The sequence below is a fragment of the Equus asinus genome, chromosome 8 (genome assembly GCF_041296235.1).
Source record: "Equus asinus isolate D_3611 breed Donkey chromosome 8, EquAss-T2T_v2, whole genome shotgun sequence".
In the NCBI taxonomy this organism is placed as follows: Eukaryota; Metazoa; Chordata; class Mammalia; order Perissodactyla; family Equidae; genus Equus; species Equus asinus.
In genome coordinates this window covers 81,730,211-81,756,356 of record NC_091797.1, presented here as the reverse complement: position 1 = coordinate 81,756,356, position 26,146 = coordinate 81,730,211, and the positions used below count along the sequence as shown (strand labels likewise).

At 40.2% G+C, this 26,146-nt stretch overlaps 1 protein-coding gene across 3 annotated transcripts in view; it reads left to right on the top strand.

Annotated features, from left to right (window-relative positions):
• The window catches only part of MED13L (mediator complex subunit 13L), a 282,020-nt gene that overhangs the window by 230,830 nt on the left and 25,044 nt on the right, over positions 1 to 26,146 (top strand). For 2 of the 3 annotated variants that reach the window (XR_011505365.1, XM_044775813.2), the window contains exons 10-19: positions 1,465 to 2,196; positions 3,122 to 3,347; positions 4,354 to 4,459; positions 4,777 to 4,901; positions 7,938 to 8,037; positions 13,792 to 14,012; positions 14,321 to 14,526; positions 17,970 to 18,907; positions 23,364 to 23,543; positions 24,130 to 24,353. Coding sequence is in view for 2 of the 3 variants with exons in the window: in XM_044775813.2 (XP_044631748.2) it covers positions 1,465 to 2,196; positions 3,122 to 3,347; positions 4,354 to 4,459; positions 4,777 to 4,901; positions 7,938 to 8,037; positions 13,792 to 14,012; positions 14,321 to 14,526; positions 17,970 to 18,907; positions 23,364 to 23,543; positions 24,130 to 24,353 (3,058 nt within the window). In the remaining variant the exon portion in view is untranslated. The remainder of the gene's footprint in view (positions 1 to 1,464; positions 2,197 to 3,121; positions 3,348 to 4,353; positions 4,460 to 4,776; positions 4,902 to 7,937; positions 8,038 to 13,791; positions 14,013 to 14,320; positions 14,527 to 17,969; positions 18,908 to 23,363; positions 23,544 to 24,129; positions 24,354 to 26,146) is intronic. The other variant, XM_044775814.2, reaches the window with a different exon arrangement.

Genomic DNA, 26,146 nt, shown 5'->3' with positions numbered 1-26,146 from the left:
TCTATCAAAAGACTGGTGTGGTTAAATGCTCTCTGAGAAAATCTATATCAACAAGTTTTATGTAAAAGACTTTTAGAGCTTAGGTTTTAAAATAAGCACCCTTAGAAGATAGAACTGAGATATTTTCACGAGACATTCATCTCTTACTGTGCTGATTTAAAGCACAATTTTTGCCTTATTGACAGTAGCACCTTCTTCAAAGTCATGATTTTTCTTTTAGAGTAGCAAAGACTTTGGCAAGAGTGTTTTCAGATTATCTGCTGCAGGATTACCAAACCCGTTATGGAATGGTCCACTTCTTACACTATTTAATGACCTTATGGGGCAGAGTGGCCATCCTGCTGTCCCACTAAACCATACCATTATGCCGCACAAATCCCTTTTACTGCCCACCTGGGCATCATTTAGTGCAATGCAGCAGTAATTTAATGTCACCCTAGTGGCCTCAGAGAGTTACTGCTACACTGGCAGGAGAGCCTACATTTTTCCCTGGGAATGATTTATATATTGGGAGGAACTGGCTGACCTGCTATATAACTTTGTTGCACAGATTAAACCTTGGCATCATCTAGTGGGCCCTTACTGAGCAATTTCTCACACCCACGCTTGCCAAGAAGTATGTTAGAATGTGAGCAAACTTGCTATTCCTGCTTAGATAGTACAAATGCATGTGTATATGTGTGTTATAATATTCACTCATGACCTTTTTACTTGTCTCATTTTAATGTATGTCTGTAAGATCCAAATTGTCTTTTATTTTATCCCTTCTTTCTTTCTTTTCTTTTCTTTTTATTCTTTTTTTGCTAAGGAAGATTTTCCCTGAGCTAACATCTGCTGCCAATATTCCTCTTTTTATATGTGAGCTGCTGCCACAGCATGGCCACTAACAGATGAGTGGTATATGTCCGTGCCTGGGAACTGAACCCAGGCTTCTGAAGTGGAGCACGCCAAACTTAACTGACAGGCCACCAGGGCTGGCCCTATCCCTTCTTTCTTTGATAATAGTGGCATATAAGGTTTCTAGCATATTTATCCTCTTAAATGTTCTCAGGATTGACCCTAATTTTTTAGTTTCACACTTTAGGGAAGAGATGCTTTGTTCCTGATATACAACACTACAAGCTATTATAAACCATTCTATATTGGAGTTAGTGGAATGTTGTAAAATAGAAATAGGAAGCTGTTTTTCTCTTTTTCTTGGTAGATGATCGCATTACTCTTGGTTTTAAGATGCGATGTGAACAGATATCTGAGGCCCTCACCAAATTTGAAAGATTTGGGGATTTTTAAAATCAGTATTTTTGTAAGGGTTAGCAGTGTAAACACCGAGAGTCCTTTTCAATGTATTAGTGCATCTAATGTGTGCTTAAAAAGACATGACCTTGTCAGAGGCATCTCTTTTGTAAGGTTATAATGATACAGTTATTTTTATCTGTATTGACTTCATTTTAATTCTCATTTCAGGCATAAACTTTTAAAACGTTGTGCAGTAGGACCCAATAGACCTCCCACAATATCTCAACCAGGGTTCAGTGCAGGACCATCATCGTCTTCGTCTTTACCACCTCCTGCTTCTTCTAAGCACAAAACAACAGAAAGACAGGAAAAGGGAGACAAGTTGCAAAAGAGACCCTTGATACCATTTCACCATAGGCCCTCCGTGGCCGAAGAGTTATGCATGGAACAAGACACAGCAGGACAGAAGCTAGGGTTGGCAGGGATAGACTCCTCCTTGGAGGTGTCTAGCAGTAGGAAGTATGATAAGCAAATGGCCGTGCCTTCCAGAAATACAAGCAAGCAAATGAATCTGAATCCTATGGATTCACCTCATTCCCCTATTTCCCCTCTGCCACCAACACTCAGCCCTCAGCCACGAGGTCAGGAAACGGAGAGTTTGGACCCACCATCTGTTCCTGTGAATCCAGCCCTCTATGGAAATGGGCTAGAACTCCAGCAATTGTCTACTCTGGATGACAGAACTGTCCTCGTAGGCCAAAGACTGCCTCTGATGGCAGAGGTCAGCGAGACAGCCTTATATTGTGGGATTAGGCCCTCGAACCCAGAGTCATCAGATAAGTGGTGGCATAGTTATCGTCTCCCACCCCTTGACGATGCTGAGTTCCGGCCTCCAGAGCTCCAGGGTGAGAGATGTGATGCCAAAATGGAGGTAAACTCAGAGAGCACTGCACTGCAAAGGTAAGGCAGCCCTCCCCCTACACCTGACCACCCGCCGAAAGGCCAGGGCCCTGGGCTCCTGGGCATCAGCCTTCCTCCTCATCTCTCCCTGCTCAACCTCCAGATCCAAAATGAAGGAGGATTTTCTTCACCATCCTGCACTCTGCATTTGGAAAGTGTTTCAGTCAAATGCTTTGTTCTTCGTGGGGTTTAATGCACGTCATTATTTAAACATGCTGGCATAAAAAGGTTTCATTGTGGCATTTAGCACAGTAGTATTAATTTACTTTTGGCCTGCTGTTTCTTAATCAACGAATATGGCTTTCTGAGACTTTCCATCTTTCGGTCAGTGCCTTCTTGGTATGTTGACACTTTAAGGAGGCTTTGCCTGCATTCAGGCATGTATCATGTGTCTAGTAATAATACTTAATATTTATAGTGCTTGTGACCTACCGATTATTCTAAACAATTTACACAGATTATCTCATTTAATCTTTCTCACAACCACATTGGTACCGTAATTTCATAGCTGAGAAAGAAACTAGGATCATGCGGTTAGTAAATGACACTGATGCAGTTTGAACCTAGACAGTCTGTCCTCAGAGCCCATCTGTGCTGTTAACTAGAATCCGTGGAATCAGAGACCAAAACATAGATTCTTGACAAAGGCTACTAAGTTTTATTTAATTGTGAATATCATCTCTGAAGAAATTCTCTGTATAGGTGAATTTTTATCTTAGCTTTTTAAGTTTGGTTTAAGCTTTACAAATGCTTTGTGTCATAAATGCTTCTCTTTTTTTCTAAACATCGAACTTTTTACTTTATTTTTTTTACCTATTTTTCAGGCAGGAGCTTGTACAGTGCATGTTTCCTCTTATATGCTGATATTGTTGACCTATGCTCCCTACTTATTTCTTTTTAAATTGTCATTTATTTTCCCTTTTAGACTCTTAGCACAACCTAACAAACGGTTTAAAATCTGGCAAGACAAGCAGCCGCAGATGCAGCCACTCCACTTCCTTGACCCATTGCCTCTATCACAACAACCTGGAGACAGTTTGGGAGAAGTCAATGACCCATATACCTTTGAGGATGGAGACATAAAATACATCTTCACAGCAAACAAGAAATGCAAACAAGGGACAGAGAAAGATTCCCTGAAAAAGAATAAGGTACCATTTAACATAGAGAGAGTCCAGCATATGGTGTGGGTTTCGATCTATGTCAGTACAACACGTGTGGGACGACTTTTTGAGGCAGAATGTTTGAGATAGTCTTGCCTGATTGCTCTGTCCCCATATTCATGCTCTTGGTACTATTGTATTGAACAGCATATTGTTCCTTTTTATGTCATGGCTCACCTTTGTTTAAAAGTCAGCTGAACATAAATGAAGCCTCATATTTCCAGGCTATAGCTTGTACAGTGCATGTTTCCTTTCATATGCTAATTCTTGTTGGCCTATGCTCCCTACTTATTTCTTTTTAATTATTACTCCAAAATACCCAAAATGTAAAGAAAAAATGTTGATAACAATATCTACTGTTTATTGAGCGCTTCCTGTGTTTACTGTGCCAAGCGCTTTACCTATATATCTTTCTGAATTAATATCAACACTGCTCCTAGACTGTGTTAGTATTAATTTTACTGGTTTCATCGTCATAAAAATGAGTACTGGGGGTGTCTGCTGTCTTTACCCTTAAATTTTAAAACATTCTAAAATACTGGGCCATTTAAAGAGGTATTCTTGAGAATAGAGGAAAAAAGACAATTAAAAGAGGCCAGTATAGTTTAGGAGAATGCATCTTAGATTCCTTTACAGAGATCTATCTAGATCCAGAAAGCTTGAACCATAATTCAGCCTCCAAAATGATATTAAAGGCAGCTTTTAACACCGTGGCAGATCTGTCATCAAATGCCACCAGTACCATTTAGACATAAAACGCTGATTGACTCAGAATACTTCAGAGGATTGAGGGGAAAGTGTGGGAGTTTTTGGTTCTGTTTCAATTCAGGGAAAAGGACATACCTTTTATTTCCTTTGGTTGCATAGACCATGGTTTATCATACTTGTGCTCATAACAAGTTCCATTCTACCCTCTAATTCTTTGTGTTCTCCCTCATATTCCACACTTTGGGTTGGTGTTCATGTGTTTTGTTTGGCTGAATTTATTACACAGTCAGAGGATGGATTTGGTACCAAGGATGTCACTACACCAGGTCATTCCACGCCGGTGCCTGATGGGAAAAATGCCATGTCTATTTTCAGTTCTGCTACTAAAACAGGTGTGTACAATGATTATTTGCCTCACTTGGATTGTTGCTAAAATAAAATGCGAGGGAGATGCTTCTCAATTTAAGATTATATTCTTATTGTGATAGCAATAATTTGATCTCATCCTTAATGTATTTTTCATAGTTCATTTTTCAGTTCCTTTCAAAACTGATAAACATATTTGGAAATAATTGTCTCTAAATTTAACTGAAAACATAGGGAAACAGTTCACAGGCAGGTCTTGCTCATTGAGATCCCTGTTCTCTCCTCATGCTGCCTCCTTTGATGAAGTTGCTCATTCTGTGTCTTTCTGCCTCCTTTCCCACAGATGTCCGGCAGGATAATGCTGCTGGCAGAGCTGGCTCCAGCAGCCTTACACAGGTGACAGATTTGGCACCTTCCCTGCATGACTTAGACAACATCTTTGATAATTCTGATGACGACGAACTTGGGGTGAGTCTGCAATAGCTACACAAAGGGAAACGAAAACTTCCCTGAACCGGAGGACTTATGTCTGTTCCAGTAGTTATTTATAGTTTGGTCTCCTGAATTGAGGGCTCTTATTTCAGATTCTGAATGGTCTTCAGAAGCATTTATATACTTGGAAAGGATTCTAAAATTTATTAGTGTAGTCTGTAACATCCGTTGGGTTTGGTTTGCTGAGGGCTTTATTTCATTAGTGTTATTCCTGTTGTAAATATTAAAATCTTTCACATTTATTTAAAAAAGTCCTTCTAAATACCATGAGACTAATAGAAATGTATGAGTGTGGTTCCTTTAGCTCCGATTTTAACGATGATACCCACGTAAGGTTTGGTCCTCTATTAAGTCAGAGCTTAGTCTGCATTTTGTGAGGTATACAAATATGATCTATACTTTTTAGCATTATGGCATCATAGTAGGGAAATAGAATTTATGTGCATAGAAGTCAAATAATACAAAGCATCATATGATCAAAGTGACATAAGAATTATAATTTTTGGGGAGAACACTGAGCTGAGTCAGGAAGTTTGTGTCCTCGTCCTCCTCACCCACTCTGTACCTTTGGGCAAGTAGAAGTGCCTGTTATTTCTGGGGGACCTAGAGATGAGTGAGATGGGCCCTCTCTTCAAGGAAGGCAGTTTATTAGTTTATTTTTCTTTCATTTATGTACTTACCTTCCTCCCATCCGTCCATTTTATATATACTTGTTAATCATTTGATGATCAGTTCCTTCGTGGTAGGTACTCAAGGTTACAGATATTGTTAAATTTCCACCCTTATACTTGAAATACTCACAGATGTCATATAAATAAAGTTAAAAATAGGGGGCCGGCCCAGTGGCTCAGCAAAGTTCGCACGTTCCGCTTCTCGGTGGCCCGGAGTTCACCACTTTGGATCCCAGCTGCGGACGTGGCACCACTTGGCAAAAGCCATGCTGTGGCAGGCGTCCCACGTATAAAGTAGAGGAAGATGGGCATGGATGTTAGCTCAGGGCCAGTCTTCCTCAGCGAAAAGAGGAGGATTGGCAGTAGTTAGCTCAGTGCTAATCTTCCTCACCAAAAAAAAAAAAAGAGTAGAGGAAAAAAAAAAAGTTAAAAATATACTTATTGCTGTGAGTGCAGTAATTGACCTGAATCTAAAGATGCTGGACGTTCAAGTACAAAGTGACCAGTGAGCAGTGTTTAAATTAAGGCTTGAAGGTTAAGTAGGAATCAGATTTCTAAAGCCCACTGTCACTTTAAAATAAAATGTGTCTAAATAACAGATATTATATACCATTAGTATTATAAGTACTTAGAAGATGATGAGATCATGATGGCCTCGAAGAATGGATTTGACTTTAAATGTGGCAAGACTGGGTTAGTGAGAATCGGGAGAGGTCCCGTTAGTTGGAGCCTGGTTAAGCAACAAGAATGGACTAGCTAGCTGAGCTCTGGGGGATAATGCTCAGGCCATCGGTCTGTTTTCTGGATGGTGGGTAAAGATTGATAGGGCTAGAAAGGTTTTTGGCCATGCTAAAGGCTTTGGACTTTGAACTCCACTAGAAATGTGTTACCCTGAAGGCTGCTAAGTGTGGAACTGACCTGGTAGAAGTGAGTGCTGTTTTTTATCAATCTGGTATGCAGAATCAGGAGTACTCTTTGGTAAATTTTGTTGGATTAAAACATGAAGACCTGAATTCAGGCAGTGGCTGCATGAAGGAAAAGGACAGGACAATGTGAAAAACTTTAGTAGAAGAAATGACAGGTTTCCTTACTGTTGATCCAGGCATTGGAGATCCTTTTTGAACTTGACTATCTGTGTGAAGCCAAGCATTATCTAGGACTGGTTTTAAAGATCCTGAGGGTTAGGGTAGATGCTTTGGTGGTGATGGTGGGAACAAAGTGTGAAAAGAAAAGGCATCAACAAGTAGAACGGGAGAAGTGAGAAAAGAAGCAAGCCTTGTGGAGTGGCCTGTGCTGTTCACAACCACCGTCCCTGGTGATCATCATCTCTGCTCTGAGCCTTCCTACCTACTCTCTGCATGAGTATGAATGACTGTTGGGCTCAATGAAGACACGCTTACTTTGTTTTTGAATATATTTTTCATAATGTTAGCATGCAAGGGAGAGTTGGACATTTTTAATCTAATTTTCATTTCTCTGAAATGGTTTCTTCTTTACTTGGATTTCTAGCCTGGCATTTAATCAAGGGAACAGTTTACCTTAGAATCGTTTTGCTAATTCGTCTTACTAGTAACTGGAGTTGGGAGGCCATTGTCCAAGTTTTCATCCCAAATGTCTTTGAGATGAAATTTTACATATCGACTTCTACATTTCAACTCTATGACATAAATACAAGGCCTTCTACTTGTGAGAATCATTTTTTTTTTTATCTTTATCTTGCCACCAATTCACTTGAGTTCTTAAGGTAATCTTGCCTATTAAGGTACCTAATTTGTTTTGAATAACCAATCGAAGAAAAATCTCAATATATTTCAATCATTTTATGAGATAAGATTATTTTGTATGAAGATGAACAGTAACTGTGGAAATTGCAGCAGCAGATTTTTTTTTTTATGGTGAAAAGTAAAAGAATAATAGTTTGGGAGGCCTTGAGATCATTTGTTTTAGCTACTTGCTTCCAAACACGAGGAAAGGCAGACTGATACCCAGTTACTACTTGGAGGCACCACCCTAATGGGATTATGATATCCCTGGGACTACTTCTCTAATGAGCCGAGAGGGAAGATTTGTTAGGGTCTGCAAACTCTGCTTGGATGGCACAGTCTGCCCCCACTAGATCCGTGAAAAGGGGAGAGACTCGATTACTCATACTTGATAAGTTGGTCGCCATCTCCTTTGTTTCACTGTCTGCTGTTATTTCTAGAAGTTGACCTGTAAACACTACGTAAGGAATTATCTTTCCTTTAAAATATAGGTTGGCATACACTGAGTAATAATTGACTACTGCCCTACTTATGTACAAATGTGTTACTCTGTTTTAATAATAATAATCTGTTCTAAGGCTGTATCACCTGCACTGCGCTCGTCAAAATTGCCTGCGGTTGGGACGGAAGACCGGCCTCTTGGGAAGGATGGAAGAGCTGCTGTTCCTTACCCACCAAGTAAGAAAAGGAATTGAGCTTTGGCATACTACTTTTAACCTACATAAAATGGTGTCATACTCAGTGGTGCCTTATCTGAGATTCCCCCTTTTTTTCCCTTCTAATAGAATACTAACTACGAATTAAAACTTATTATAAGGTGGTATTCCTAAGATGGCAGGCAGCTAAGAGAGCATCTTCATTTGAATTCCTTTTCCTTTTGTTTTCAAATTAAGAGTTAACTTTTAAGGTTAAAAACGTGTTTTAGATTTGGTTTTCTAATAGCCCTTTCCTAGTAGGATAAATACTGCACAGTGATTTTCAGAGCGATACTCCACTATAAAAGCTTGTGTTAAAATGTGTCAATTTCCATACATTTAATTCACACAAGGATAATGACTGTTGGTTTTCTGTGGTCCTTTGTTCAATTCATACCAAAAGTTTTGTGTTTCCTTTTGGTTTTATTAATTATGCTGGCAAGAGGAGAAACTTTCTTTTTTTCTAGTTACCCTTTACCCTAAGAAACCACATTATTCTATAAGAGAAAAGAAAGTCAGGGTAGCTTCTGTGGATACTCTGAAACAGAAACATAATTCCATTGCAAATCATTCTTTAATACCTTCTCATTAACTTCAACTGGTAATGAGAACAAATTGAGGGGAAAAACCACCGTGTCACAGGGATGAGTCGAAAAGTTTTATGAACCTATAAATGTAGTGCTGATTTACTCCAATGTGGAAGTGTGAAGTATACAGAGATGGGATCTTGACAGCTTGAGTGGATCCATAGCTTTGTAAAATATGCAGAGCTTTCTCAAGCATGACATGTATGAAAATGAATAATGATGGCCAGCCAGTTGCTGTAGTTTTTTTAATTAAACATTTTTCTTTTTTTATTACTCTGCACTGCAGAATTTTACAAACATAGAACTCGCAGATTAAAAGAAACAGTATTAAAGTAGCTCCATATGGAATAGGTCAGATGAATGAATTTTTTCCTTTGTATTGAATCAGTTAATCCTCTGCCCTTTTTGACATTAAGTGATACTTAGAGATATTAAATGTTAAAATGTCTGATAACTCATCCAAGATTATTCACTCACAAACCGTCCTGCTAGTTAGTGTTATAGCCCAGTATGTATATGACGTACTCTCTTTCTCTCATTTTTATTCAAGGAATTGTTTCAAGAAGAAGCTACTCACAATTTTATGATAAAGTACAGGTTATAAAAGTTAATGAATTTGAAGTATAGCAAAAATATTAGCATCAGGAAAATACAGATACACGAAAGTTAAGAGGATCTTTTTAATGTGTACAAAGTATGTATGTGTAAATGTGTGTGTGGTGTCATATACATAATATTTGCTCCTGAGACAAGGCAATGAAAATGTGGCAAGAAGTGCTCATCTCTGCAGCAGCTTTCTTGTATGTTGAGGTGGAAAGACAGACATACTATAAAATTTAATGTCTAGAACAGCTCTATTCAGTAGAAATACAAGGTGAGCCATAAATGAAAGCCACATAGGTAATTTTGAGTTTTGTAATATTATATTAAAAAAGTAAAGAGAACCATATGAAGTTAACTTCAATAATCTATTTTATTTAACTTAATGTATCCAAAATATTGTAATTTTTACATGTAATCAGTATAAAAAATATTGAGATATTTCACATTCTTCTTTTGTCCTCACTCTTCATAATCTGGTGTATGTTTTACACACACAACACATCTCAGTTTGGACGAGCCCCATTTTGAGTGCTCCACAGCCACGTGTGGCTAACGGATGCTGTGTTGGATAGCATAGGTCCAAACCCGTTCATTGGTGTATGTGATAATCAAGAAAGCAGCATGCCGTGACAGCGAGGTTTAGTGTAGCATCAAGTCTGTGTTGAGGTAGTATTGTGTTATAATAATAAAAACGGAAGTGTTTTTCTTAGATTTTACTGCTAACCAGTTGCTTATGAATTTTTGTCTTTGAAAGCATGTGATTTTGAAGCATGAGTCTTTGAGGAGGCCAAATGCAAAAATTGGGCATTTGAGTTGGCTTCATTTATTTATTCTGCAAGGGCACTTACTGTTTGCAAGGGACTCTGCTAGGTGCCCTGGGGCGAGGAGAATCTGGAGAAATTAGTGCTGATGCTTCTGTGGGAGGGCTTCAGTCCTGTGCGTGAATGCTTGAAGTCCAGGACAGGAGATAGTTGGTGTCCTTAAGGAGTCCCAGCTAAAGTGCAGTGTGGATCTGGAAGGATGGGCAGGACATAAGTAAGTGGAGCATTGTAGGCAAGACACCTCAACTCCAGTCCATTCTGGTAGCTGTTCCCACCCTCACTTTAGCCATTTTTAGCAAGAAAATTAAACAGGCAAGCCGTGTTGTTCTGTTTTGGAGGACCAGAGTGTTTCTCTGGGTTTCTGTGTTCTTTCTGCATTACCTACTTTGAGTCCAATTCTCTTTATTTCATCTCAAAACTTATTTGGGGTCATCTCTTTTCAGAAATTCCATGTAACTTCACAGCATTTCCATCTTTTTCCAGTCAGACCAAAATTGGGAGTGAGGACTGATTATTGCTGACTTCATCATTTACTGAATGTTTAGGTGTACATGGCAAAGTGTTCACTTCTGTGCATAGATATCTCATTTAACTTGCACAAAAAAATGGGGTAGATATTATTCCCATTTTGCAGATGAGGAAATTGAAGCTAGAGGTTGAGTCTTCCTTAAAAATACAGTCATGCGTCTCTTAACAATGGGGATACGTTCTGAGAAATGCGTTTTTAGGTGATTTCGTCATTGTGCGAACATCATAGAGGGCACTCACGCAAACCCAGAGATATAGCCTACTACGCACCTGGGCTGTATGTCCCAATCCTATGGCACCACCCTCGTACACGCGGTCTGTTATTGACTGAAACTTTGTTGTGTGACGCATGACTATTTAATAATAGAAATGGTGAAGACCACTTTCTAAAGTGAATCTCTGGCAAGTGGAATCTCATTTCATCTGTACTTTTTTTGTGTTCTCTTTTACCTTTGATAAAATTATCAAGGAGGCTGAGGCTTTGAAAACTGAGATATGTAACTGTGTTAGGCAGCATCAAAGAAGTTGAGTAGCCCTAAGTGAAAAATGCCCCAGTACATTTCTTAGAGAAAATTTTAAAATTAATTTCATAAAATAATTTTTTGGTAAAATTTTGTACCATAGCCAGAATACTTGTCAGTGAAGGAATGGCTATGTTTAAATTCATTGTCATTTTAACTCAAAGAGAATTTATATAGTTTCTTTATTTTCCAAATATCTACTGGGTGATTAAGATCTATAAAGTAATATGAATTTGAGGATTTTATGAAAGTCATAGTTTAAAATATTATACTTACAGATTAATTTTATGTTAAAGTTGACTAGTAGCTGCTCTTTGGCTTGGGAAAAGGAACGGGGCGAGAGGTTAAAGGTAATGGAAGTAGTTCAAGTGTAATCTAACTCTGTGTTAAGTCTTCAGCCTTGTTTTAAAGAAAACTTATTGATCTGGTTCCTGCTGCATTTGAAGACCTGTTCTTCCACCACAGAATTGATAAACTGTCTAGTGTCTCTACTGGTTCTCTGGTAGTTTCTGGCTGGGCTGGGCTTGTCTCGTCTCCCTAGTTTTGTGACTTGTTACGTTCTGTAAGGGTACAGTAGTGTCAGAGCAAAACGGTGCCTTGAAGAACAGTTTGGGGGTTTAGATTTTCTTCTTTTTCTTTTTCTTTCTCTTAGCAGCGGCAGGTACCATTTTGTCTAATGCAGTCTCATGCAGAATCCTGTTACGGAAAATAAATAGAAGTGGATCTTCTCTAATGGGAGTGAGAGGTGGGATCCGAAACCCTGTCTATTGGCCTCTTCCTCCCCTTGTTTTACAGATAAGCACCTGAGGCCAAGAGAGGGCAAATTATTCAGGATGATATAGTTGTTTAACTAGGAAGTGTGGTGAAGGTCATCTGATCCAGAAGATCTCACCTGTCTTCTGCCTCCATATGGTGGAGGCTTTCCCCTCACCTCATAAACAAAGGAAAGAAAGAAAGCCTGGTGAGAATCACGCATTCAGTCAAGCCTTCCCTTTTAGATGAAGGAACTGAGGTCCTGAGGGAGGAGGGGACCTGACCACAGCAGCACTGTGCGAGGAGCACCTGGATTGTGGAACCTAGGCCACTGTGCCTGCTTCATACGGCTCCGCCAGGGCAGGGCATGGTGCAGTTACTCTTTATTAATTACTCATTCAGAGCTAGAAGTCATAGCTTAGGCTCTTCAGTGATTACTACTTGCCTATTTAAATGTTGAAATTGCTAGAAAGAGCAATATGATTGGAAAATGGGATATCAGGTACCATTCTAAATCTCTGATTTAAACTTGTGGCTCCAAATTTGTAAGAAAATTTGCTGTATGGGACACCCCCTGGTGGCCAGATTTCACAACCACAACCTGCATTTCATTACATATACCCCTTCTTTAAGAGTCAGTGCCTTAATGAGCTGCTGTTAATGATGGTTAACCTTGGGTATAGAAAAATGATTTTTTTAAAAAGGGGTTGAGAATCACTGTTCTAAGTATTTCTTTTTTTTTTTTTTTGAGGAAGATTAACCTTGAGCTAACTACTGCCAATCTTCCTCTTTTTGCTGAGAAAGACTGGCCCTGAGCTAACATCCATGCCCATCTTCCTCTACTTTATACGTGGAACGCCTACCACAGCATGGCTTTTGCCAAGTGGTGCCATGTCCGCACCCGGGATCCGAACCAGCGAACCCCGGGCCACCGAGAAGCGGAATGTGCGCACTTAACTGCTGCGCCACTGCCAACCTTCTTATTTGTTTTATTTTTTCCTTTTTCTCCCCAAAGCCCCATGGTACATAGTTGTATATTTTTAGTTGTGGGTCCTTCCGATTGTGGCATGTGGGATGCCACCTCAGCATGGCTTGATGAGTGATGCCATGTCCGCACCCAGGATCCGAACTGGCGAAACCCTGGGCCCCCGAAGCAGAGTGTGCAAAACTTAACCACTCAGCCTTGAGGCCGGCCCCCTAAGTATTTCTTAAAGGTACTTTTTTCCCCCAGTTGATTTTCAATGACTTGACTTTTGGTTCTAGGTAGGACTGTTATTCCTAACTATGAAGTTTCATTTTAATGTCAGTTTGGAAAGAAGATGGGAACTGTTTCCCCAAAGAGTAGCGAGTCTAGTGGATTTGTCAAACTAGCTGAGTAATCCTGCTACACATAAACCACTCTTCTCGCTCTAAGCCATTTTTATTTTCTGTGCTGTAAGTGACTGACTGGTTTTCCATGTAAAATTTGCTATGTAGCACTTGTTCTGCAATTCTGGAATATTTTGTACATACTTGTCAGCGGGGATAGAACTTTAATAAAGTGGTTACTCCATGTGATTGCTTCTCGCTTCTACTTAGTTCATCTCTTTCGACTTTTCAGGGAATCAATTGTTGGAAGAAAAATGTATGTTATGTAGGCTTTGTTCACCTAATTAACGTGAAGCCAAATCATAAGGCGTTAAGAGGATCGTGATAAAGTTCCAGAAAAGGATACTTTTCTGCTGATGGCCTTCTTCTTAGAGACTTCCTTTATTAATATTCTATTGTGTAACTGATATGACCATTCAGTTAGCTTTATATCTGATGCCAAATTGGGTGCCTGGCTATGAACTGGGATTTTTTTAGAAGTCGTGCCTATTAAAAGAAATGGTTTGTTTTTGTTTTTGTTTCTGTTTTTTTCCTTTTTCTTCTTTTCTTTTTTTAGCAGTTGCAGACCTGCAAAGGATGTTCCCCACTCCTCCTTCTTTGGAACAGCACCCTGCATTTTCTCCTGTGATGAATTATAAAGATGGAATCAGTTCAGAGACAGTGACAGCATTAGGCATGATGGAGAGCCCTATGGTCAGTATGGTTTCAACACAGCTCACAGAATTCAAAATGGAAGTGGAAGACGGATTAGGAAGTCCTAAGCCTGAGGAAATAAAGGTAGTTGCCAATATATTAATTTTAACAAGGCAGAGTGGTTTTGAAGCAGATTCATATACATCTTCTTTAAAATAGCATTATTTATATGCTATCTATGCTAAGTTTGTAAGAATCCTCTGAATTGGATCATGAGGTACATCACTTGGTGTATTAATTAATAATGTCTTTTGATTAATTTGAAATCTGGCATTAGCACTTTTCTACTGATCAGATGAGAGAAATACTGGATTAGAATCATTCTTGATACTATTGCAGTGTGTCCTAAGTCATTTACCGGCATTACCACTGACCCCACTTTGTTGTCATAGGACTTTTCATACGTGCACAAAGTTCCAACTTTTCAACCTTTTGTGGGATCCTCCATGTTTGCTCCACTGAAGATGTTGCCGAGCCAATGCCTGCTACCTCTGAAGATACCTGATGCCTGTCTGTTTCGGCCTTCGTGGGCAATCCCTCCCAAAATTGAACAACTGCCCATGCCACCTGCAGCCACTTTCATTAGAGATGGCTACAAGTATGTGCGGGATTGGGGCAAGTTTCTTGCCACAGTTAATGTGATTTTTGTCTTAACTAAATATTTATTAAAAACAATGACAGTAGCATATCATTTAATACTTCCTTTATTGGCCATTCACGTTTGTGTGCACATTATTTTGTGTTGAAAATGTGCATTATTTTCTCAACTAAATTAAGGTCATTTGTATAGAGAACTATGGTGTTCATGCTCATTCAGAGTCAAACCGGTGTCTACCACAGAATCCAGCACTAGACTGGAATTGGTAATATTTTTTGAGTGGTGGTGGTAAGTACTTTGTTTTATATAAATTAGTTATTTCAAATGTGTTTACTAAGGCACTTTAAAATGAAGCATTAGCATAGATAATTTTTCTGTTACTGACCTCATGTCGTATAAGAAAGCAGCAACAGAGCGGTGATATGATATGAAGGAAGGAAAAGGAGGTGTTTATCATAGCTTGGACATATTTCATAGTGTCCAAAATATAGCACTTACATTAACAACATAGAATCAGTTTCCCCTATGATTAATAATTTCTTAATCAAATACTTTAAATGTTATAAAATAGAGAGCCACAAACTCAAATTTCTGTCAGGACCAGGTAAGCCATGTGTGGATGAAATGGACTGAGTCAAGCAGCAGACTTGGCGTCACTGATTCTCAGTGTCATTGTGAGGGACAGCAGGAGTGAGCAGGGTCTGTGAGGAACTGTGGAGAGTACGCCCTGTTTAAACGGACCTTTGCTCTTTGATTTCAGCAAGTTGTTCGGGCAGGAATGTGGGAGACTGGAGATCTGGATTTTTATGTAAATTTCCTTTTTAAAAATGTGGACAGTTGGTTCAAAGTTACCATTTATGAGCCAATAAGAACAAAATTGTGGTCCAGATCCAGTCTGTGGGCTACTTATTTGTGACCTCATGAAAAACTACCTTGATAAGATCAACTATAATGTCTTAAACAGATTTTGTGCTCATGTATATAAAGTCAGTCTCAGAATGAAAAACCGTGACAGAGAAGTAGTGTAAAGAACCCTAGCCTTGAGAAGGCTCAGCTGTAGTGTCATAGGACTCAAGTTCTGCCTTTTGTGTTTATTCTATGTTTGACCTTAAAGGACCATTTTACCTGAGTCTTCCCTTCTTTAAAATGGGATAATCCTGCCCCACTTCCCACACAAAAACTTTGAAAGTCCTCAGCAATGAATGGTTGTAGTACTGTGGAAATAACAACTCCCAGCAGTAAGGAAGAGTTGCTCAGGAATACTGCGATGCGCCCGCCTGGCCTGTTTGCTGCTGCTGTGCTCAGTCGCACTCCAGCTTGTTTCACAGAGACTGGGACTGTGCAGCTGGAGCGGCTAGCACACCGCGTGCAGACAGTGCAGCGGCTTCAAGAACCCCTCCCACGGTGTCATCTTTTACACACGCAGGCTCCTCGAAAGAGTGACATGCAACTCTTTGCTGTATGATATTTTAAATAATCAATATTTAGGTCATTGTTTACATCTGTTGAATCTACCATTTGCCATTCCAGAGATTCTTGGTGTTCTCAACTAGAACTGTGAACAGACCTTCTGCAATGAAGGAAGTGTTTTGTATCTGCGCCTTCTGATATGGCCCCACTGCCCTCATGTTGTAGTTGTGTGCCACTTGAAGTGTGGCTAGTTGAGAGCAAGACTGGATTTTTAGTTTTATTTAAATTAATCTAAATTTAGCACATGGGTTAGTGGCTACTTTATTGGCCAGCACAGTTCTAGACTATGTGAAATCCTCCTGCTGTGGTCTCCGTCCCCTGGGGGCCTGCTTGTCACACTCAGCACACCAGCATTCACTCGCTTGATGTCTGTCATATTTGCCATGAGCTAACTTTTCTTCCTCCTTTTCACTGTTGAACATCCAGCATCTAGCTTAGGGTTGGTACTCATTTCATTTTTACTGAATGGTAAAAATGAGCTTACTGTACAAGATAAACCATTCTTACTACCTAGGGAGCAATTTAATATTTAGGTTTTCAGTTAGTAGTCATAGTTCCTTTTCTGATCTGAACTGCATAATTTTAGGGTTTTCTTGAGGAGGAAAATTTGAATGGAGTCCAGTTAGAGTAAAGATCATTATTATACACTTATTATTTGGGTCTCTGAGATAGCAGTGATTGCTGATCAAGGTTTCTGGGTCATTTTTTATCTGTACTCAAGATAACACTGTGCCTCAGATTTAAAATTTCTTTACGGGACCTGATTTGGATTTTCTGGCTGGTAGTTTAGGCATAGCTAATTAAAAATCGCAAGAAAATTATTTGAAGAGTCATTACTTTATGACATTCTTTTTTCACTTTTAAGTGAATGAATTGTAAGTTTATTGGAGGAACATTGGTTTAAGCACAGTATTACTGGATTTCAAAAGAATATTAAGCATTTAAAAGACTTCTTTTGATAGCTTCTAATTGGAAAGAATGGTCTCAGTGCTGTTTTACATGTGCATCTAAGAATGTATATCAAGAGAAGTTTTTACAATAATAAGGCAGTAGAACGTTGTAGACACTCTTTTGTCTTCTATGTGGCTATTCCAAAAAGAAGTCACTGCTTATGAGAAGGTAGCTAACACAGTGTGATCGGTCTCTGGGACCTAAAAATAATGGTGCTACAGGTAATGCAGAGCATATTGGAAAATAAAGAATGAACTAGAATTTCCTACACCCCACAAAAGTTAGAAGTTTGGAAGCTGTGATCTGATATGTGTACTTCTGTGCAACCACCTAATGAACACTAAGGCCTCTCAGCAGCGTATGTAATATTTGTATTAAGTGTAGTGTAGCGCCGGCCAGTGGGTTTCCCTGAAATGGAGTTCCCTCATGCTCACTCATTACTATAAAATGCAAGCCTAGAGAGGACTGCATTTTCAAAATTGGGAAAATATTAAATTTTCATGTGCATTTCATTGTAACTAGTTTAGAACCATATATAGATTATAGCCTCAGAGAACAAGTACACTGGCAGACTTTCAATTACAAAAAATGACAAAAATGTAATTGCAAATTGGATGGAAATTTCATCCTCTGGTCTTCTAGCTAATTTAGCATCTGAACTCATGTGTTAAAGTTCCATTTAGTAGTTAGTTTTTCAAAATTACATTGACCAAACCCAGCATCATATTTTTTTGTAAAAATAGTAAAAGTTCCCTGCAAAGATTAAGATGAGGATTGCTTAAATGTGGAATAAGTAGAAGGAAAATGCTATATTGAATTATTCTTCATACCTTGCTTCTTGCTTTTCTATACACTGCACTGACTCTTTTGCATCCTTTTTCTTTTTTTAAAGAGAAAATTGAATATACCAAGTGATAGCACGCATATATGATAAGAAATGCACAGGCCAGGTTGGGGTGCTTATGAGTGTATTCCAGCATCTCTGACGTGCTCCTGTTCTCACTTGGTGCTGTTTGTTGCAGTAACGTGCCTAGTGTCGGGAGCCTCGCAGATCCAGACTATTTGAACACACCACAGATGAACACACCAGTGACGTTGAACAGCGCTGCCCCAGCCAGCAACAGTGGAGCAGGAGTTTTGCCATCTCCAGCAACCCCTCGCTTCTCTGTTCCCACACCACGAACCCCCAGGACCCCAAGAACTCCCAGAGGTGGGGGCACTGCCAGTGGTCAAGGGTCTGTTAAATATGACAGCACCGATCAGGGGTCACCAGCCTCTACCCCCTCTACCACGCGGCCCCTTAACTCTGTGGAGCCTGCTACCATGCAGCCAATTCCCGAAGCCCACAGTCTCTATGTCACCCTGATTCTCTCCGATTCGGTGATGAACATCTTTAAAGACAGAAACTTTGACAGCTGTTGCATCTGTGCCTGCAACATGAACATCAAAGGGGCGGACGTCGGGCTTTACATCCCCGATTCTTCCAATGAGGACCAGTACCGCTGCACCTGTGGGTTTAGTGCCATTATGAATCGCAAACTGGGCTACAACTCAGGACTCTTCCTGGAAGATGAGTTGGATATTTTTGGGAAAAATTCTGATATTGGTCAGGCTGCGGAGAGACGCTTAATGATGTGTCAGACCACTTTCCTTCCTCAGATGGAGGGAGCCAGAAAGTCCCAGGAGCCACCTATAAGCCTTCTCCTCCTCCTCCAGAATCAACATACACAACCTTTTGCTTCACTGAGTTTCCTGGACTATATTTCCTCTAATAGTCGCCAAACTCTTCCCTGTGTAAGCTGGAGTTATGATCGGGTGCAAGCAGATAATAATGATTACTGGACGGAATGCTTTAATGCCTTGGAGCAGGGCCGGCAGTATGTGGATAATCCCACGGGTGGAAAAGTGGATGAAGCTCTGGTGAGAAGTGCCACTGTGCACTCTTGGCCTCATAGCAATGGTAGGTTTCCCAGAATTCAGATTTACTTTGAAAAGTGATAACTTACAAACTGCCTTTACTTTGTTATATGACACAATTTTAAATTTCATTTCTTAGAAAAGACAGCACCGGGGCCAGCCCCGTGGCTGAGTGGTTAAGTTTGTGTGCTCCGCTTCAGCGGCCCAGGGTTTTGCTGGTTCGGATCCTGGGCGCGGACCTAGCACCACTCATCAAGCCATGCTGAGATGGCGTCCCACATAGCAGAACTGGAAGGACCTGCAACCAGAATATACAACTATGTACTGGGGGGCTTTGGGGAGAGGACGAAAAAGAAAATGATTGGCAACAGATGTTAGCTCAGGTGCCAATCTTTAAAAAACCTTTTTTTTTAAAAGACAGAGCTAAAGTGAGGACTATGTTGATTTCATCCTAAATTTATGGACTGGGGAAATGTTTTATATTGAAACACCTTTGGAGAAGAGTGATTATTTTGTGAAAATTTCCTCTTGTATTCATATTGGAAAGCTTGACTGCTGAATATCAAAGTCGTCATGAGTATACGCACTGATAATTTGCCCACCCGTTCATGTTTAAATCCACCCATTCTTGGGGCCGGCCCGGTAGTGCAGCGGTTAAGTGTGCACATTCAGCTTTGGCCACCCGGGGTTCGCTGGTTCAGATCCCAGGTGCAACATGGCACCGCTTGGCAAGCCATGCTGTGGTAGGCGTCTCACATATAAACTAGAGGAAGATGGGCACGCATGTTAGCTCAGGGCCAGTCTTCCTCAGCGAGAAGAGGAGGACTGGCAGCAGATGTTAGCTCAGGGCTAATCGTCCTCAAAAAACAATACCTACCCGTTCTTGTAGATCAAGTTTCTATGATGCTTCTTCCATGAAGCCTTCTACCTATTTACAGAGTAGTTTCTCCTTCCTCTTGTTTCCCAGTATTTTGTGTCTTTTGTAACAATGATTACATTTTACTTTGTGTTGTAGTTACTGGGGTGTGTCTCTGGCTCTTCTGTTATTAAAAGCTCCAGTGGACAAACATTTTTGGAGTTGAGCTCTGAGAGTGTCAAGCAACTTGCTGTTCCCTTCCCTTCTTTATTCACTGTCTATCTGTACTGTGATGCATTCTGGGGAATAAAGTGGTGGCTGAAGGAGACAAGGTATCTGCCCTCAGGGACTTTCTAATCTATTCTGGAAAATGGACATTCATCAAATAATTACACAAATAAGCATATTGTTATAAGCCATTGTAAGTGATGAAAACATGGGTTAGGGGAGCCACCCTAGGCTGGAGGTCAGGGAAGACTTCCTTGAAGAAATAGTAACATCTGAGATCTCAACGATGAGTACAAACTCACTGGATAAAGAGGGTAGGAAGCAAGGAACTGTGTCGCAGGCAGGAGTGGCAAGTCTGAAGGCCCAGAGTTGTACAGAGCTTGGGGCCTTCAGACAACTGAAAGGTGCTTAGAAACCAGCAGGGGCTAGAATCCCAAGATCCTTTTGAGATGTGCTGGGCATTGGGTCTTCATCCAAACAGCCCAGACAGATCATTAATGGGTTTATGAAGAGGCATTGACATCAGATTTGTATGGTTAAAAAAGAAAAAAATGTACTCTGACCATAATGTGGGCTGTGGATTAGAAAATGGCAGGAATGGATTTGGGGAGGCTAGGAGTTATTGCAGGTGATCAATTAAGAAACAGTGGCTTGGCTTGATGTCCTGGCAAAGAAGCAGAAACGTTCAAGACATGTTTAGGAAGTATTACTGCAGGACTTGGTAATGGGTTGAATTATGGGGGTCGGGGAAAGTGAGATGTTAAGGAAAACACACAGGTTTGTGACTTGTATACCCAGACAGACAGTGGTGTCATTCAAAGATAGGTATACTGGAGGAAGACCAAGTCTGTGGAGAAAGTTCGTAGTTGAGTTTTGGAAATTTTAAAGATTCCTTTTGAGATATCCAGGTAGAGATGTCCGGTAGACACTTGAGTCTTCCTGGGCCTGGAGCTCAGGGGAAAGGGAGTAGTTGTCATGTAGGTGGTAACTCCAGTAGGGGCACAGAGGAGGAGGAGAAAAGTATAGAATGAGAAGAGTGCCTGGGGCAGAGCTTTGCTGAATTCTGCCCTGTAAGCAAGTCTCAAGAAAGAGAGAGTGGTCAACAAGCATTAAAATGCAGCTGAGCTTGTAAGATAAGGATTAAGCATGTCTTTTGACCTAGCAAGCAGTTTCTGTAGAGTGGTGAGAACAGAGGCTGGGCTGGAGGGCTTACATGAATGAAACATGGACACTGTTTCTGAACAACTCTGTCTTGTAGAGGAGAAGGTTATACAAGCTTCTTAAATATAGTTTGAAATCTGGAATAATAAAAGTGTGTCTAGAGGACAGAGGTCAGTGGAGTAGGGAATGACAGGCGTTTTCTGAGTAGGCCAAGCAAGAGACGTCTTGAAGGTGGAGACTCCTAAGGAAGTATTTAAGGGTTATACTCATTTTTATAAGTGCTTAGGTTTCAGCACAGTGCCTTTTACTTAGCAGGCCTTAATTAATGTCTGCTGGATGAATTTATGAATTAAGAAAAGAGCAGTCTTTCTCCTAAAGAAATGTGGGTGATTATCTTGTGGTTCCTTTTACCAGATAGTGGCCTTCAGACAGAAAAACAGTCTGTGTGGGCGGATCAGTGGGGTCATCTTTGGATAGGAAGAACAGCACATTTTATTTTGCAGGGGAGGCGTGGGTTCCAAATTCAGATGCTGAAAAGTACCAGACAGATAATATAAATGAATGATGCAAAATGATTGCAAAAAGCAATGCCCTAAATTGTCTCCTTTCGCAACACACTTTCTATTTTGTCTGCCCAGGAATAGAGTTCACAAAGAATTATGTCTGCTTTTATTTTCCTCTAACCTATGGTTCTCTTCGTCTGTCATTTTCCTGCTTTTCACAGAGCCATGGGGACAACAAGTTCTTTACTTTTGTCTTTACCATAAGGAAAAATGAAGCACAGGCTTGAAGATGAGAGCAGTTAAGACTGCTTCAGTCTCAGGGGCCCTGGAGCAGGGGCCCTGGGGAACTGTCTGAAGAGGACAGCTGCTCCTCAGCTCCAGCAAGTGGTGGTCAGGCAGCACTATGGGTCTCAGCCCCAGGGTTGCCACGTTTTTCAAGAGAAGCTGGAAATCCAGATTTGTATAGGAAATTTCCTGGAGAGATTTGTTCCAGAATTTAAAAAAAATAACTCTGTGGGCCACTAGTTTACAGTCTGGGTTTGATTTAGGGACCCATCCAACAATGTCTCAAGAACCTTTAAGTGCCCCGTGTTTCAGATTTAGTTGGGAGACCTCCGATTTCCGTTCACGCCCCTTTCCTCAGCAGCCAGAGAAGTAAGAGTGTGGAAAGCTCCTCAGGAACCCACTGCTTTTGATTCACAGCTGATCGCCTCGAACTTAGCTAGCTCTTTGTTCGGTTCTTTTTGAGAATTTGGTGAGCATCATGGACCTTCCCCCCTGGGAAAAAATACCATATGTTCATGCATGCATGCACAGTTTTGCATAGAGTTTCAGAGGTTTTTCAGATTCTAGGTTAAGAAGCCCTCCTGTAAGCTACTTGTTCTGAAACTGTGAATCCCCTCCCTCCTTCTGTATGCAGACAGCTTTCAGTCCTGTTGCTGCTTCTGCCATGTTTTCATGTGCCTCTGCCTGCGTGGAACTGTCTTTCTCTGTGCGTTTTGTGAAAATACTTTACATTAAGAACATTTTAATAAGTTTTTTAAAACTTCTATTTAAGTTCCTTTTTCCCACTCATCATATAATCCAACATTGATATTTGTAAATAAAAGTCATACAATAATTAAGAAACTTTTGCAACTTTCTTTTCTTATGAACAGCCTTGGAAATAGGGTTGTTTTTTTTGTTTTGTTTTTTGAGGAAGATTAGCCCTGAACTAACTACTGCTAATCCTCCTCTTTTTGCTGAGGAGGACTGGCCCTGAGCTAACATCCGTGCCCATCTTCCTCCACTTTTATACGTGGGACACCTACCACAGCATGGCTTTTGCCAAGCGGTGCCATGTCCGCACCCGGGGAACCCTGGGCCACTGAGAAGCGGAACGTGCGAACTTAACCTGTGTACCACCGGGCCGGCCCCATGGAAATAGGTTTGAATGATTTTAAAAGGTCAGACCTATCCATCTTTCCACTTTTAAGCAATTCTACAGTTTTAACTTCTATTATAGAGAGTAACTTATTTCCCCTTTTATTATTTCCAATGATAAATTATAAATTTTCTTCACTTTAAAAGAAGAATATTTTTTCTTCTTGATCTTAAGTATTTTAGAATCTACCAAAAATAGAATCTACTGCCGATAATGTCTTTGTCATGGACTATATAACTGAGGTCCAAAATGATGGCCAGAGAGAGGAGAGTGCCAGTTCCCCTCTAAGATTTCTGTTCTTTTTCATTTCATTCCATTTCTGTTCCAGTGCTCGACATCAGCATGCTGTCCTCCCAAGACGTAGTCCGCATGCTGCTGTCCCTGCAGCCCTTTCTCCAAGACGCCATCCAGAAGAAGCGCACAGGCAGGACCTGGGAGAATATCCAGCATGTGCAGGGACCGCTCACCTGGCAGCAGTTCCACAAGATGGCAGGCCGGGGAACCTATGGTACAGTCTTTGCCCTCTTTGAATGCCTTCTGATTTTTGCTCCCTGAAAAACAGCTTTAGTTACTACCTTGCTTCACTGACAAAACAGAATCTTTTTCTTTGTGACTAGAAGTTTTATAATCTCTTTCTTTTCCTACAGTCAGTTTTGGAGTTAAGTGTTCTAAACATCCTTGGCATAAACAAGATCAGTGAAGAAAATAACCCTAAATAGAATATTTAAGTTCTCCTCATCTTGCCAGTCTCACTACATTGTCGCTGGGTATACTCCTGAACTAGTTCTTTCAGCTTCTTTGTAGTCAGGATTGTAATGCTTATCTTAAAGGAAATGACCTAGTGTTGCTTGGAAAACTAACTTTAACTCATTCTAGTCTGCCCTCTGATCTTATTGAACCTTTGTAAGCATGTTTTGACTCTCATCAAGGGCCATGTAATTAGGAGATTTGAAGAATACTTTTAAGAGTATCAGGTCAACCTACAATGAAATTTCTGATGCCAGAATTAAGAAGAATGCACCAGGAACTTCTAAATTGTCCAGGTTGTGGGAAACAGGCTCTCTCCCACCTTCTAAAGTGTAACATTGTTTTAGGTTCAGAAGAATCTCCGGAGCCGTTGCCCATCCCCACTCTGTTGGTGGGCTATGACAAGGACTTCCTCACCATCTCGCCCTTCTCCTTGCCGTTTTGGGAGAGGCTGCTGTTGGACCCGTATGGGGGCCACCGTGATGTTGCCTATATCGTGGTGTGTCCAGAAAATGAGGCCTTGCTCGAAGGAGCCAAAACTTTCTTCAGGGACTTGAGCGCTGTATATGAGGTGAGAAAGAGATGAAAATCATTTTTATGATATAGGTTCGTAGGTTGTTTCTAGTTATGACTAAATTTTAAAGAGAAAATATCTTAAAAGTAGATCTCAAAGAAAATTTGCAAATAGTTGGAGGGTGCAGAAAAGAATTGGCAAGTTTTTCTGGAAGTAAATTGCTTTCCCATCTTGATTTTATATTTTATGAGATTAGACGACTTTCATCTCCCGGCCTTACCACACATCTTAAAATCCTGTCAGCTGTTTTTCCTCCATTTTTGTGCCTGAGTTTAAAAGTATTGCTCACCAGGGGAAAGTGGCTGCTCAGAAGTTGAGCTTTACAAAAACAAAGTACATCTACTCTTTTTGAAGGGGAGGGGAAACTTCCTGAAAACAGTATAAAAATGTTTAGCTTGAAAATTTATGAATTGAAAGATAAGTTTAATGAATCACGTCCCTGTTATGTTTTATTTAACACTACATTCATGTGAATACTAAAATTTTCATACAGGTTAGTAATGTAATAACCCTAATAATATACAAGCCAGGTAGATAATATATAAGCCAGGTAGATAATTTTGTATGTTTAGTACATAAATTCCTGTTACTTTTGAAAAATTAGAATTGTGTCTATCTTTGAAGAGTGCCACATTTCTTCTGCCAATGTACATGCACACTAAGTTATTTGAACCTTATACTTCTAATGTCTTTATATTTGGCAAGATTACATGAAATTAGTATTTATAAAATGTTTAGAACTGTGACAGGCATTATAAGCATTATAAAAGTGTTTGTTAAATGAGATGCTAACTTGAATTTCAAAAATATTCCATAACAGAACGTTCACTATCTATAAATGTATGAGTACACATGAAATAGTAAACTTAAGTGCTGCCACAAAGTAAGGAGATGCTAACACATGAGGTAAGGGCATCAATCAAGCCACTGAAGGAAATCCTTGGATACAGTCATTTCTAAATATTGCCTGGTCCGTGGATCCGTAATAATATTAAATCATAATTACCCTAACTCAGAAAACTTGTCTAAGCAGTTTTAAGGATCAGCCATTCTCTTAAGTGAAGACTTCAACATAAGTTACAGAACATAAAAGAATTGCCAGGTCTTTTTAGATCGTAATGATTTTCCTAGGATTGCTCATTTGGCTGTAATGCATACTTGCTTCAGAAGAGTGTGCAATAGACAGCTTTGTAGGGGCTTGGCAAGCCTTCAGTTGGTCCACTCCAGTGAGGGGCAATAACATGGGCTCTCCTGCTGGGGAACAGGTAGTTAGGTAGGTCACTTTTTGCAGGTGTATCATATTAATTCTCTGCCGTAAGCACCCATTTAGTGCCCTGGAGATTAGTAATAGAATCTCATTGTGCCAATACGATTTACTTTTTAAAGGTGATCGGCATATCCACTGCTTCAGTGACCTCTACTCTTGGTGATCTCCAAATGTCTGTAACAGTGTGACAGATGGCCCATAAAATTTTAACATTATCTTATGGGAAAACGTTATGAGTAGGGATCACTTAAGAGGTTTTAGTGGACATATGTCGCAGTTGGCCTTGGTAGGCAGGAATCTGGTCAGTTCTTTATTTGACTGTCAGCAATCGGGTAATGCTCAGCAGTTTTCCCTTGTGCAGAGGGAAGTGGTTGAGATGAAGAGATATTTATTTTTCTTTAGAGGGCTCGTTCCAGATTTGAAGAGACAGGTAGCAGTTTCAGGGTACGTTATAATTAGCAGAAAGGAACAGCTCGCAATGTTGGTTTGGTTGCATGTGGTAACGTGAAAGGAAGGAGGAAGA